Source organism: Austrofundulus limnaeus, unplaced genomic scaffold (genome assembly GCF_001266775.1).
Source record: "Austrofundulus limnaeus strain Quisiro unplaced genomic scaffold, Austrofundulus_limnaeus-1.0 Scaffold403, whole genome shotgun sequence".
NCBI classification, from domain to species: Eukaryota; Metazoa; Chordata; class Actinopteri; order Cyprinodontiformes; family Rivulidae; genus Austrofundulus; species Austrofundulus limnaeus.
In genome coordinates, this window is record NW_013952805.1 from 311,638 (window position 1) to 326,835 (window position 15,198).

At 39.1% G+C, this 15,198-nt stretch overlaps 1 protein-coding gene across 1 annotated transcript in view; it reads left to right on the forward strand.

Annotated features, from left to right (window-relative positions):
• The window catches only part of col27a1b (collagen, type XXVII, alpha 1b), a gene marked incomplete at its 5' end in the record, with an annotated part of 91,702 nt that overhangs the window by 5,229 nt on the left and 71,275 nt on the right, over positions 1-15,198 (forward strand). Inside the window, 2 exon segments of the mRNA XM_014024015.1 lie at positions 2,775-4,024; positions 7,773-7,826. Of these exon segments, the coding sequence (XP_013879469.1) occupies positions 2,775-4,024; positions 7,773-7,826 (1,304 nt within the window).

Sequence of the window (15,198 nt, forward strand, 5' to 3'; positions counted from 1 at the left end):
GGTTTGGTATATAGCCACACACCAACAGATTTCATCCATGAACATTCAGTTGAAATATAAAATAAAAAGCAGGAGATACTAAATTCAACTTTTCTGCACTCCTAGAGACTCCAAGTCCACAACAAAATGTATTTAACAGCTAAAAAAGTGGATTTTGCATGATATGTCCTCTTTAAAACAGCAGCACTCTATATTGGTCCTAGCTTCATTTGGATTAGCTTTTAGCTTGTCAGCGTTATAGGAAATTAAATATTTTTCTCCAGAATGAGGTTGTTCAAAGAGGAATCTGTAACAAGTAAGATAGTGATTGTTCAAAAGATATTTAAATAACCCTTTTTGTATTTCTTGGTTTTTGTGGTGAGATCTACCAGTTCAGATTTAACGGTCGGTTTGCTTTTGAAATGCAGATTAAATGTACATTTTTTGTGCTAATATAAGGTTAAAAGCCAATTCATTAAAATCACATCCATATTTTTGATATAGATTGTTTATGCCACATTAATATTCACTCACAGGGCAGGAATGTTAAAATGTAGCTTCAAGAATATAATAAAGAATTCAGCAAAAATAAAACCTGTTTCTTTGCGCCCCTGAAATGTGGATTTAATTAAACCTTTCCTCAAAGGTGCGCCTCCAATTAGGAGCAATATACAACACACACAGCAGCGTAATGTGGGAACATTACTCACATCTTCCTCCTGTGAGACGGGAGCAGCAATTAAACCTGCAGCAAGTAACCTGCAGTATGTTTTCACGAGCACAGGCTCCTGTCAGAGGAATCATCTTTAATCAGCAGACATTACCAGATAAAGTGAGATAACATTTCTGTTTGTGCGCTCAGAAACCTCTTGCATCCCCACAACCATCTTCTCCGGGGACTCGTTCGGATGCCGCTGCCTGAAATTGTCCTAATTAAGAATGACGTAAGGATTACATAAGATGCAGCAATCCCCAAAAGTAAATGCTGATGTGCGACCCTATATTGAGACTTATGCGACTTTAAAAAAAATGGTTTTGCTGCAGGTTTTCCATTAGTCCTACTTTATATGGGTAAACTCCCAGGATTGCATCACAGCACATTAAATATCACTTATGTTCCTGCAGTTTCACTTCTTCCAGTTTATGCTTTGATGGAGATCAGCATGCTTGATGAGGATATTTTCACACAAATTGTTAACACATTTTCATTTCATTAAGTGTTCATATTGAGGGGAAATGCTGCGTGGGCAATAAAGAGATTAAATCCAGAGTTGTAAATACGTACAAATACTTTGTTACTGTACTTAAGTAGAATTTTTGGTCATCTGTACTTCACTTGAGTAATTATTTTTCAGCGTACTTTTTACTTTTACTCATTACATTTTTTACACAATTATCTATACTTTCTACTCACTGCATTTTTTTAAAAGGTAAGAAGTAGAAAGTCGTTACTCCTGTTTTATTCTGAGTTGTTATTACTTAAAAATTATACTATCCTGATAAATTGTGTCTCCTGGTTAGAGTGAATTTAGTTGCGGTTGGATGAGAAGTATAAATATATATATATATATATCATTCTGACACCCTATTAGCTTGTACACAACCCATCACAGCTGTATGTCGTTAGAAAAAATATTTTTTGGAGAAGTCACCTCCCAACAAAGGCCATTTTGGAAAATCGAACTGCTCACTTTTACTCAGTACTTTTCTTTTTTTCATTTTAGTCATTTCATTTCTTTAAAAGCAACAAAATCTATGTAAAAAAAACACAAATCACAAATAAAATGAAAGGCGACAGAAAGAAGAAAAAATCTTATAATATCTGCGCCTTTTTTCTCAAAAAATAAATTTAAACAATAATGATCTTCAAACAAAAACTAACAAAACAAAAAACAACCTCAAATCCTAACTTAGCATCATTTCGTATGCACACACATTATATTATTTCATATTTCTTTAACAAAGTGACCTTAACCATTCTCTTAAACATCGACATTGTTCTTTTATTTTTGACATCACTCTCCAGATTATTCCATAGTCTTATTCCTTGTACCGAAGTACATCGTTCCCTTAAACAAGTTCTAAATCCAGCTTTCACAAACATCTCCAACCATTTCAGATTATAACAACTTTCTCTTTTAACAAAATTCAATTGAATGTTTAAAGGCAATATACCTTTATGAGCCTTATACATAACCTGTAAAACATTATAATCAACCAACTCATGTAACTTCAATAATTTCAACTGATGAAATAATACATTTGATGGGTGACTGTAGTGTTTACCAGCAATAATTCTTACAGCTCTTTTCTGTAAAACAAAAATAGGTTTTATAATTGTTTTGCATGCTTTTCCCCAGACTTGAACACACACTTTTACTTTTAATACTTAAGTAGATTTTGTGTCAGAAATGTACTTTTGATACTTAAGTACAAAAATATCAGATACTTTAAGACTTTTATTCAAGTAATATTTTTTAGAGAAGACTTTAACTTTAACCAGAGTTCTTTTATGAAAAGATACTTGTACTTTTACTCAAGTATCACTTTGAGGTACTTTATACAACACTGATTAAATCATGGTAAAAAAAGGTAAATGGCTTGAACTTATACAGAGCCTTATCAAGTCCACATGGACCCCAAGGTGCTTATCAAATCAAATCAAATCAAAATGCATGTTCTTTTGTTCTTCTGTGTTTTACATGCTAGGAATTTAGCACAAAATTGAATGTCATTAACATACCCAGTTGTCTCTGACTTCTTTTACTAATTTTTTTGTTTGTTTTGTTTTTAAGATGTGGATATCCTGCAGCGTCTTGGGCTTTTTTGGCGAAGGTCAGGCATGTCCACTCAGTCCATTCCTACTGGCGTCATCCCCTTCAAGTCCGGCGTCATCCTCACTCCAAGAGCACGCGTCCAGGCGCCTCTGCGCTCTGTTGTCCCCGCCTCCTTCAACGCCACCAGCTTCTCCGTGACCCTCAGCCTGTCTGTTCATCGCTTCAACAGCGCCTTTCTGTTCTCAGTCCTGTCCAAGAAGAGGAAAGTGCAGCTCGGACTGCAGTTCCTACCAGGAAGCGTACGTCTCCACGTTGGACAGAAAGCCTACGTGAGTTTGGACTACAACGTCTACGATGGCCAGTGGCATCATTTTGCTTTGGATATTGGAGGCCGTCGAGTATCCTTGCACACATCTTGTGGTAAAAAGAGTCTGTATGTGGATTTGTCCTCTAAAAAGGAGGCGGTATTGGATCCAGATGGTTCCTTCCTGCTGGGCAAAATGAACCACAATTCAGTGGCATTTGAAGGTGCCATTTGTCAGTTTGACATTTATCCCTCTGCTAAGGCAGCTCAGAACTATTGTGATTATATTAAGAAACACTGCAGAGAAGCCGACACCTATCGGCCTGTGTTTTCTCCCATGCTACCTCTTTTTTCAGACCCAAATATGACTTTTTCTCACATAAATCCACTACCATTGACAGAGAGACCAAAAGGAGCACAGTTGACTGCTTTGACCAGGACTGCAGTTCTTCCAACTGAGCTCTCGATGCTGAACAACACGTCTGGGTATCCGACTGCAAGCTCTACGAAACCCGGTGCTGTTTCGGTTTCTCCCTCAGTTCATCCAGAACTGGAAAGTCCGTTCAGAGTTTTAACTCGGACTGTTACTGCACCACTTTGGATAAGCACAAGCACACCAAATCCAAAATTACATTTGCACACCAGAAAGTACGCAAAGCAGAGGAACTCTTCAAAATCTTCTGGGAAACAAAGAGCTTCACCTGTTTCCACCAAACCCTCTGAGACGAAAACAAACTTTTGGACCAAGGCTGCCCCCACACAGGGGTCTCCTTCAAACAGCCCCCAGCAAAAGGAGTTTGCCACAGTGGCTCTAAGGAAACCTGAGCCAGAAGTGACCAATGTGCAGGACTTCGAACCAACCACCCCTGCTTCAACAGATGGTTTGCAAACATTTGACCTGGAGCCGACCCAGTTCTCACTCCTTGCCGGACCGACTTGTCTAAAGGGAGAACCAGGACCACCGGTGAGTGAGTCAGCAGTTTAACAAACTCTTCTAAAATCGTATAAATGAGTGCATGTTTGCTTTTTCGTATTGCTGAGGTAAGAACTGGAGCAAGCTTTTTTATCCATTTTCTTTAGTGATTGCTGATAATTCAAATATTGCTGAATTTCATCATTGTCCAGTTGTGTTTTTGAATTGCTCGTACCCTTATTGGTTATACCGTACCTACATGTGATGTGAAACATTCTCAGTCTGTGTCTCATTGGAGCTCATTTAATGTGCGATGTGTTATTTTAGCAGCAGAGTTCACAGCCTTTTCCACTCTGAGTGGAGAGGCTGGCAGTGAGGTGTTAGATTCCTTCGAAGTGATGGTGCGGCTGCTCGGAGAGAGAGAAAAAAAAAGAAGAAAACTTTTAAAGTAGGGTGAAAGGTTAAAGGAATAAAGTGCTTAAACACAATCAACCATTCAGGGGCCAAAACGTCATGAATGCAGCACTTTACTCGTCACCATAAAACACCACAGACGTCTGCACCATATGTGTAAAAATGTGTTTATTGTTTTAATATGTTTTGGATTACTTTAAGATTAGCTTGATTTTGAACCTCCAAGCCCACACTGGTGCTTTAGTGTGTAGTATGAGGGTTTTGCCTGAGGGTACTTAGACATGTAGGCTGGGGTTAAAACATCAGCATTTAACTTGTCTTTGAAGATAAATAACTGATTTTTCTTCAAAGCCATAACAATCCTAAAACACAAATTCAACTCTGAAAATAGCTTCTGCTTAGTTTTAGCTCAGGGTGTTTTCGTACTTTAGGATCACTGTTGTCTCACTCTTAGCTGTCAATTGTTAAGTCAAATAGGTGATGAAAATGCACTGCTTTCTCAACTATCTGTTAAAAAAACAACAGCAAACTAAAACTTGGCATTCTGTTATGTTTTTCTTTGCCAGTAATCACATTTGCAGTATTTTTTTGTCTAGTTTATTTGGTGCAGTCTTTTGGCTTTTGGTTGATGCGTGCGTAGCTGGTGTCCATTGTCTGAATGTCCACAGACTATAAATATGAGAGCTCTGTTAAACTAGTGCAGATGACAAAAATTATGTTGCACATGCCTAATGGTTGAATGGACAGTAAGTAAAACAGGAAATTGCATTAATGTTAGCAGTTTATTAGGCTGACAATAATGTGCAAAATTACACATAGAATTTATGTTAAATATTTGCATCAAGCCATTGTTCTTGAAGTAATAATGGCAGGTAATACTGTTGATGCTGGTCTTTCCAAATGCATGCAATTATTCAAATATGTGAAGTTTCTGTATGTAAATGCAAAATGTTTCTTTTTATGAATATTTTTGCATTTAAATTCCATGACTACCATATTTATTCAAGTATAATACATAAAATTAAATCCATAAAATCATGCATAAAGTTGGGAGGTAGTACTATACTTGGATAAATATTTTTACTTATGTATTTTAACTGAAATATCAGCTTCATTCACAAAATGTCAACGAGCTCACCTCTGATGCTCCGTTTTTCAGAGCGAGATAATAACAAATCCAGGCAGGCGACATGATGTGGAAAAAATGGGGGGAAAGTAGTCCTGCACGTTAGTAATGATAACGAACTAATGACATTAGCGTGTGACCAGGCCGCTCCTCAAACAACAACAAACACATGTTCGTCTGTAATGGCTGCCGTCTACCGGTGTTCTGAAAAAGTTTGTATCCCTGAAAAAACATTTCCCCACCAGAGGGGGCGCTCGCGAGTAGGAAGTAATCTGCTTTCCCCCCAGAAGATGGCCCAAAGCTCATGTGAAGTCTCTGACTTTTGTGTTGGCGCCTCCTGGTGGACTATGTGTAAAATGCCAGAATTCATATGATGCTGCTACAGCTGATATATTTTTGTTTTCAAAATACCTTTTAGTACATATGTTGTTAAAATAAAATGAATGATTATTTTACTGATACTGTATATATAAAGACTGCAAAGGCGGAAAAATCTTGAAGTCTGTATGAAATTTGAGGTAGTTTGAGGATTAAATTTTTTATGCTTTTTAAGCTAAAAAAAAGGGGGGGGGGGTCGTATTATACATGAGATTGTATTAGACATGAATAAATATGGTAGCTGGCTGCACCTGCATCTACTTGCTCTTCAATTCTTACAGAATTTTTTTTGTATGTGAATTTATTTATTTTTTCTTACACACACATACTGTTTCAGCTCTGTGACTACCTCTCATTTTAGCTCAAATCCATCTATCCATCCATCCATCCATCCATCCTTTTAAATCACATCTTACTTTCAGGGCCATTGGGGTCAATAGTGCCCATGTCCAGCAGTCACTGTGCAAGGAGTGGGGTACCTGGAGAGGTTGTAAGTCCTTCACAGGGACACATGGAAACAACCAACCATAGAGTTACAGATTAATGTAACAGTCGTGTTTTTTTTTTGTCTGTGGGAGGAAACCATCGCATGAACAGAGAGAACGTGCCAACTCTACCCAGATCCCAGATCCAGCAACCTTCTTGCTGAGAGGCAACTGAGGCGCCGTGCCTGATGAAATACTTTATCGATTTTATCAAAGACAAGCAGGGATAATGGGATTCTTAGGAACCCTGGGTCTCGCTGTCTGTGTGGTTGTTTTTCAACAAAGGGTTAAAGGAAAACAATAATAGGTTTATCGTATTAGCTTAGCAAGTTCTCCAGAGGGATCAGTCCAATGAACAATCTGTGGAATGTCTTCACCCTGCCTCACAGTGTTCAGGTCTCAAGGGATCTGTTTCTCATGGTTTGCTCCCAGGTACAACAGTAGATCTTCGAAAGGTCCAAAGTTGCCACATGGCTTTTAGGTGGAAAAATGAGATGAGCCAGTTTCTGAATAGTTTGTGTAGTATAGTAATTGCATAAATTCAGTGAGGAAATACAGCTGCCTTTAGCACTTTGGCCCTGACCCAAGCAGTAACTAAAGCTCAGACGACTTATCACATGTGGATCGCCTGATGGCTGAAATCTAAAGAATCTAAAAGTTGCTGCAAAGCTTTTGGCTGGCCTGAGTGAAGGCTGGCTAAAAGAAAATGTAATAATAGAGAGGTGTTCAGTCCAAGCCACATAAAGTGCTCTATACATCTGACATTAATACAGAAGCCCATTTTCGGCAAGACTGCCTGCCTTGAGCTGTTTTTCAGCTCATTTCCCTCTTACTCTCTAAACTTTTCGAGCTGTGGGAAAATAAGATACAATCCCGAGATCTCAAACCGAATCAGGTCCTCAGATTGACCCTTCATTAAAAGTGACCTTTCGGAGCTTTGCTAATCCATGTATGAAATTGTTTTAAAGCGAGCTGATGCTCATATTTAATATGATTGTCTGAGGCTGGAACCAGTGGTGACCTCCCTGCCAGCAGAATAACTCAGATTTAGAGTCCACGCTCTGTTGTAAATTTGAGGCTGAAATAATGTTGGCTGAAGGACAGGCTTATATCGGTTTATAACAAGACACCCTCATGCCTGGCAGCAGCTCAGTGATTGCTTCGAAACATTCAGCTTACTTCCCTAAATGTGACATAGGGGTGGGGGTGGGGGATGTCTCTGAGATTTCTTGATTACCTTCACTGAGGATCATTCTGACAACTGGAAACATGGTCTTTTTTTAAACCGACATTTCTTTAAATAAAATGAAAAAGGCAGTAGTTCTTTTTTTCTTGCTTTTTTGAATTATAGACCTCCTTCACAAAACTAATGATATTTTTAATCCGTTGCTTTCAGGGCCCTCAAGGATTTCCAGGCTTGCCAGGAAAACCAGGCAAAAGGGGCCCCAGGGTAAGTATATCTCACTAACTAGTGACAGGTTTCTCATTCACCTTTGCACACATTATTTTCGCTTTTGTCTTTCTTTCTCAGTTGTCTTTTGCTACATTCTACAATCCCTTTTATCTGAAATGCTTTCAGCAGAAAGAGACAATTTTATTAGTTGAGCACTGATATAGAAACAAATAAAAACACGCCTCTTTAAATTGTGGAGAATTATTCAGCCAGACCTTAGTTTGCGTTGGCTCTGGGTTTGATCAGGCCATGCTTCACTGCTGCCAACGTCAATTTGTAAATCTTTAATGCAAACAACCAGAATCTACAAATCTGTGGGTTGCCAGTGTAAAATGAATTGAACACATAGGGAAGGTAAACTGAGGAAAAATAATGTCACTGCTGCCAGTCTGTATTTACTGGACACATTTCCAGAACAAGTACATGTAAACAAAAACATTGCTGTACTCTAATAAGATACAGGCTGTGTGTTAACATCAATGGGAATTTCTTCTTTCAGGTCCTGTAGTGCCATGTTTTTCCATTTTTTTTAGCTTAATTTAGGTCTCTGACTGATGGAGCCAAACATAAGCAGCTTTAGTGCAGGTGTTGTTTTAAGCAAATGCCTGCAGAATCGAGAAAAGAAAAGAGCTAACACTGGGACATGATCGGTCTCAAGAGGCTCTATTACTGATGCTTGTGTAGCTGCTGCCCTGTAAACCATTTCTTCTTCTTCTCCCTTACATGAAAGTAAATGAAGCAGAAGTTAAGCCTGTTATTTCTGTGGTGGGATGACGCCGGTCCTGATTGCTCTTTTGCGGAGCTGCTTATGATGCACGCCTGCGGGGCATTTGTGCTGCTGAGCCACGTGTCCATTAGCTACCTGCTGCAGCCCTGCAGTTGGGCCTCAGGGGCAGGTTTTGGGAACCCAATCTCTTTAAACATAGAAGAAAGAAGGCTTTGTCCCAATCTTATTAAAGGCATTTAAGGCCCCGCTCAGTAGCTCTCTCAGCTATACACCAACCTCTGTAGAGTTCATTCATCTTCGAGTTTCTGAGACTCCCTGACTCAGAATGTGAGGCTAAAGTTTAGACTTTTTGCTGGGGTTTTTTTTTGTTTGTTTTCAAACCATCAAAAGTTATCTGTTTAGTGCACGAGTGGGACACAATCTTCAGTAAGTTGGCGTGAAATACACTGCCTGGCCAAAAGAAAAGTCGCCACCTGGATTTAACTGACCAAATATGTACGAGCCTCCTATTGGATAATCACTTCATGGGCGATGATCTTTCAACTGCCAACAAGTTATTTAACCCCAACTGGTGCAATGAGTTGATTCTCATTTCTTAAACAACCAAGTCAAAAGACATGTGGTCGTGGAGAACATGTCAGTCTGTTTGAGACTGGCGTGCATCAAGCAGAAACTACTAGAACCATCCAACGCATTATTAAAAACTGGAAGGATAGTGGGACCCATCATCTTGGAGGATGCACCCATCGTAGTGCCTACTGTACAAGCCTGTGGGGGCAGTGCTGTGATCTGGGGTTGCTGCAGTTGGTCAGGTCTAGGAAGCTCATCGAAACAATGCCACAGTGAATGCGTGCCGTAATCAAATCTAAAGGTGGTCCAATGAAATATTAGAGTGTGACCCTTTTTTTTGGCCTGACAGTAGCTGCGTTTCCATTGCAAATGTGCGCAAAACTTTGTCGATATTCTGTTAATGACGAAAAACACAGTTTCGCAACTGCGGGTTTCCATTAAGTAAGAAATGCTATTAAAGTCACAAATGAATATGTTTGTTCTCACGATAAATCATTACAAACATGGCGGCAATGGATGCAAACACATAGCATGTTGCTACCGCGACACTAGCACTCATCATCAGAGGAGACATTGGCGTCTTATCAAGGCTTTCGAGCGACAACCCCCTACTTGGGAGCGGCTACTTATGCTGTGTTTTTGGGAAATTGTAGTCGGTGAGTTTACTATTATATACTACTTCTGTGATATTACTACTATTTGTACTTCCTGTTATCTTCTTCGTCATCGTCTTTTTCGCCAGTAGAAATATCCGGTTGTTGATCACGTGACTCCTGTGATGCGAAAAAAGTGTTTCCATTGCAGTTTTGCGAAAAACACCTATTTCGATACGGCCGAAATACCACCTCAACCTAGCTCAAAAATATTTTGTCGAAGAACGTAATTTTTTTCGAAATTGACGTGTTTTCATTGAGCAAATTTATTTTCGAAATTCTAATTCGCGCATTTTCATGGTCAATGTAAACACAGCTAGTGTAAAAACAACTTTCACCTGATGTCTTATTTACAGTTCACGCTATTTTAACCTGCAACAAAATCTGCCTTTTTTGCACAAGTTTGGGGTCAACATATACAAACGTTACTAGAAAACTGACCGACATACTGTCAACCTGTCGACTGCACACATCTCAACCTCTTTGGATTTTTACTTGGACCTTGACCCTTGAAAATTTAAAATTTTCACAAAAAAATCCGTATTACTCACACATGTATTACCCCATCCCCCATATTACTCGCATGTGAGCAATATGGGTTGGATTGGAACAAGCTGACTGTCAGCCATACGGGGAAAGACAGAACGAAGAGCAGAGCTAACAGCATCTTTCTAGCAGCAGAGCGGGTTGGGAAATGGTTAATGTAAATTTGTTTATTTATTTTTTGTCCTACAGCCTCTGAGATGTAATTTTAATTAGAAGCTGATTTTTGAAATAATCTGTGCTATTTGGAAAAAAAAAATCCCATGAGATTTCTCATTAAGTCCGTTTACCTGCATATTAAGGAAAAATCTGTCATTTACAGACAATCCAAGACTGGATGTCAAGATACAACAATCTTGATTGCTTTTTCACAGTAATGTGGCACAGAAAGAGTGTTTATGTTGAAATGTTAGGTAGCTCAATAGTTCACTTGTAAAATTTAAACAGAAAACATATTTTAAATCCGTCTTCGTACAGCGGGCACACTGAGTAAGCACAAATATACTTTGTTAAATCAATTACCATATTTATTCAAGTATATAATACGTAAAATTAAATCCATAAAATCTTCCATAAAGTTGGGGGTAGTACTATACTCGGATAAATACTTTTACTTATGTATTTTAACTGAAATATCGGCTTCATTCACAAAATGCCTGAGTCCTTAAATGAGACCGCATCATAAAAAGTAGTTGAAACAATCTTACCTCTGACACTCCTCRGTGCTTCAGAGTGAGATAATAACAGATCCAGGTGACATGATGTGGAAAAAAATGGGGGGAAGTATTCCTGCACCTTAGTAATGATAACAAACTAATGACATTAGCGTGTGACCAGGCCGTTGCTGGAACAACAACAAACACATGTTCGTCTGTAATGGCTGCCATCTACCGGTGCTCTGAAAAAGTTTGAATCCCTGAAAAAAAAAATCCCCACCAGAGTAGGTGGGGATTTTTACAGATTTTAACCAGATTTTAACCAGAGTAGCTCGCGAGTAGGAAGTAATCTGCTTTTCCCCCAGAAAATGGCTCAAATCTCATGTGAAGACTCTGACTTTTGTGTTGGCGCCTCCTGGTGGACTATGTGTAAAATGCCAGAATTCATATGATGCTGCTACAGCTGATATATATTTGTTGTCAAAATACTTTTTAGTACATATGTTGTTAAAATAAAATGAACAGTCCAATGATCATTTTACTGATATGTATAAAGACTGCAAAGGCTGAGAAATCTTGAAGTCTGCATGAAATTGGAGGTAGTTTGAGGATTAAATTATTTATGCTTTTTAAGCTCAAAAAGGGGGAGGGGTCGTATTATACACGAGATTGTATTATACACGAATAAATATGGTATTTAGGCATTCAAAGTGTCTCATTGTATATATATCTGCAGTAATTCAGTGTTGGACAGTTACACATCAAAAATTTAAAACACTTTTTAGTTTATAATTCTGTAAAATGAAAAGATTGCTCTTTTATTATACCTGATTAATTTACCCTCATCAACATTTTTTTATGTTGGAAGAGAAACTCTAACATTATTTTTTCTGTAGGAAAAATTGTAGGAAGAAACGGCATCAAACAGCTTTTTCTATTGGAGGGGGGAAAATACACAAAATGGAAACAGTGCAACATTTCCTGAAAGCTGTGGGCATTCTGACTCACTTTAAACTTCACAGCAGCTGGAACCAAGAACGGCCCAGTCTATGTCTCAGCTCTGACGGCGAGGTGTCATGTCTGACCGTTTTTGCTTCGACATGTCGGCAGCTCAAACGTGAGAACGCCTGCGTTCCTCGACCGTAGCCATGAGGCCCTGCGGAGCGCCAGAGTTCAGCCGGCCCTCGGGGGGACGGATTGAGACTGGATCAAAGGGGGCTTTGTGCGAAGAAACTGACCTGTGGGCACGCAGAGGCAGAGTTTCTTCAAAAGTCTTGAAAATGTGAATAATTACCTGAAGAATGATTGACAGGACATGAAACATTTATTAGTGCAGAAAAGGAAACTGATTTGTAGCTCGTAAATTATTGATTCGTCTGATATGTAGGCACAAATTTGCGTTTTTTTTTTTTTTAAATTTGAATAAATCTATGGTTGATGGAGACATTTTTCACGTTATTTGTATTTAGGTCAATGAGGAGCATATTTAAAGTTAAAAAGTGTAAAGCGGCTCTTAACAGCTTTAAGCATAAATCATAGAATATTCCAAATAGATTTGTAACATTTGATTTGATTTATTCCTCGAATATTTGTTCTTTGTAGGTGATACGCATGAAAATGTCTTTTCAGCATGTGCTACATCTGCCCACCAGACATCACAACTTTTCCAAGAAAGGAGATCTTATCCCCACTTGCAAAAACAAAACGATTGTTTGTTTAAAAGAAAAAAGAAAAAAGAAAAGAAGCATGAAACTGAAGCCTTATTGTGATGTGAAACAAATTAAATAGGCTTTTATCAAGGAGAAATGCTAAACGCTCACTGCATGGAGTTTTGAAGAGTAAAAACACATTCTAAATCCTTAGATTGTTCTATTATAAGTTCTATTGTGTTTATATGATAACAATCGTTTCACTAAATGTCATCGTTTGAAAAACTCAGTTTGCAGAAGTAGTTTGTGTGAACCGGGCCGTAGTTTTTATTGAGTTGCGTAATCATTGCACAGATGATGCAGACTTGGTGTCCAGGCAGGGGCGTGAGCACGTCTGCTCTTGGTTAACGGGCTGTAAAAAACAGTAGCGCTCGTGTAAAAGTCTTCAGCCTTCATCGTAAACCTGCTCACAGCTCTGGCACACAGGTGCCCTTCATCTGCAGGCATCAGGTGTATCAGTGTGTGTGTATGTGTTTGTGTTTAATAGTTTGTTGTGTCCTAATGGTTACATGTCGGGAGCTCTTTTCAGTAATTGCTGCAAGCAAAGAGGATCTTTATTCCACCTCTCGCCCACGTGAAGATAGATGGACCAAGTGACTCATTTTCACCACGGTTCTCGTCTCTGCTGGGATATCACCCACCCAGCTTCTCATCAGCTCCTTATCTTTTTTTTGCGCTATAAAAAATGCAATTTGTATCACTCCGTCCTGATCCCACCTTCTTTCCCTGCTTCTCCTCCTCTTGCTTTCTATCTGCAGTTAATGACTTCCATACATTTTAATTTTGAGCAAGTGGAGTGGGGGTGGGGGGGTAGATGGTCTGAGTAAGAAGAAGGACGAGGAAATCTGTAGATGAGCTCCCGTTAAGTGTCTCCACATGTCCAGCAGTGAGTGCCTGTGAGGGGAGAGCTGTGGCCAGTTTGAGAGAACTGCCTCGGCTGTTCGACTCCTTTCCGCAGTTTGATAACAGACAGATGGTGTTCGAATCACCCAGCCATACACTTTCACCTCTGCTCCCTGCTCAGAGTAATTCTATCCCCTCACTTTCACCTCCAGCTCAGAGGGGGGAGCGTCGCTCCTCGCTGCCCATGGAAACGCTGAACAACTCAAAAAAAAAAAAAAAAAAACACTTTACAGTAACTTCCTGATCCAGGCCATTTGAGCGTGTTTCATTGCTTCTTATTTAGCAGCCAGAGGATTTTTGCGTGCTCAGCATTTTCATCTCCACTCCACACAAACGTGCTGAACCCTAGACTCCGGGATTAAACTTGTGGCTTTCATTTTTCCCAGCACTTCTGCAAAACGGCTTGAATTTAGGATTTCTCCAAACCTACGATTTACTTCTGTGCGTCCACGTCCCTCACTCGACGCAGATAGCTCGCGGAGTTGAGATTTTATTTTAGGATACCTGCAATTTCTGTCGTGAAAAATGATTTAGGATTCTGATATGGTGGACGAGTGGCCTTCACTTTGCGGGACACCAGAAACCAGTTGAGAAGTGCAAAGATGAAGAAAATGGAATCCATATGTTAGAACTTAGAGTACGAGACACATAATTAGGACGCTGCTCGGTGACCTGTCCTTCCACAAACACATCTACACACACATGTACCATGTTTTTCTATCCTTGTGGGGACTTTCCATTGACTTCCATTCATTTTTTGGTAATTTTATATCCTAACCTAGACCATTTACCCTAAAATTAACCTCACAGGTACCTACTGGACCCTAAAACTACACTGTCAGAAAATAGGGTACAGTAGGAGTACATTGTTGTGTATTCTAAGTACATATCTGTCCCCTGAGGTACATTCTGGACTTTTGTACCCCTATAGAGCCAATAATTGTACCTTACAGTACATATTTGTACTTTTTGAAGGCTTGAAAGGTACAATTATGTTCCCAAGTAGTTAATGGGACATATATGTACCCTGTATTGATGATTTTAGGGTACAATGTCAGAAGATGGACATTGAAGCAATAAGTCATATTAAATAAATGTAATTTGAAGGTAACATTTAAAGACTTTTGAAATGGTTGAATGACTTTGGGAAGTGTTCTTGAGTAACAAATAAATAAATACATAAATAACTAACTAATGCAAATACAAATACTGTAATACTTAGATATTAAAAACACTAAATCCACAAATCTACTTCTAACATTTAAAATACTTAAGCCTACATTTTTTTTGTTTCATATAATTTTATTTAAATAATATTTATTTTACATTGGCAAAGGATAACTTTGATTTTCTTTCTGCCATGGAAAAGTTTGCTCCTAAGGGGCGGATCTTTCTTTTCTTTTCTTTTCTTTTTCTCTTAACTTGTGTGGTGGAATCACCTGTCAAATAGGCATAGCCAACACTGATTGGCTGTCACCCCCACCCCACCACCAATTAGCCCTTGAAGCCGTGGGGACTGAGCTTTGGTCCCCACAAGGAGCATTCAGTCCTCACAAGATGACAGAGACAGGAAGAGGCGGAGCCTGACTGAGAGCCCACAAGGAGCAT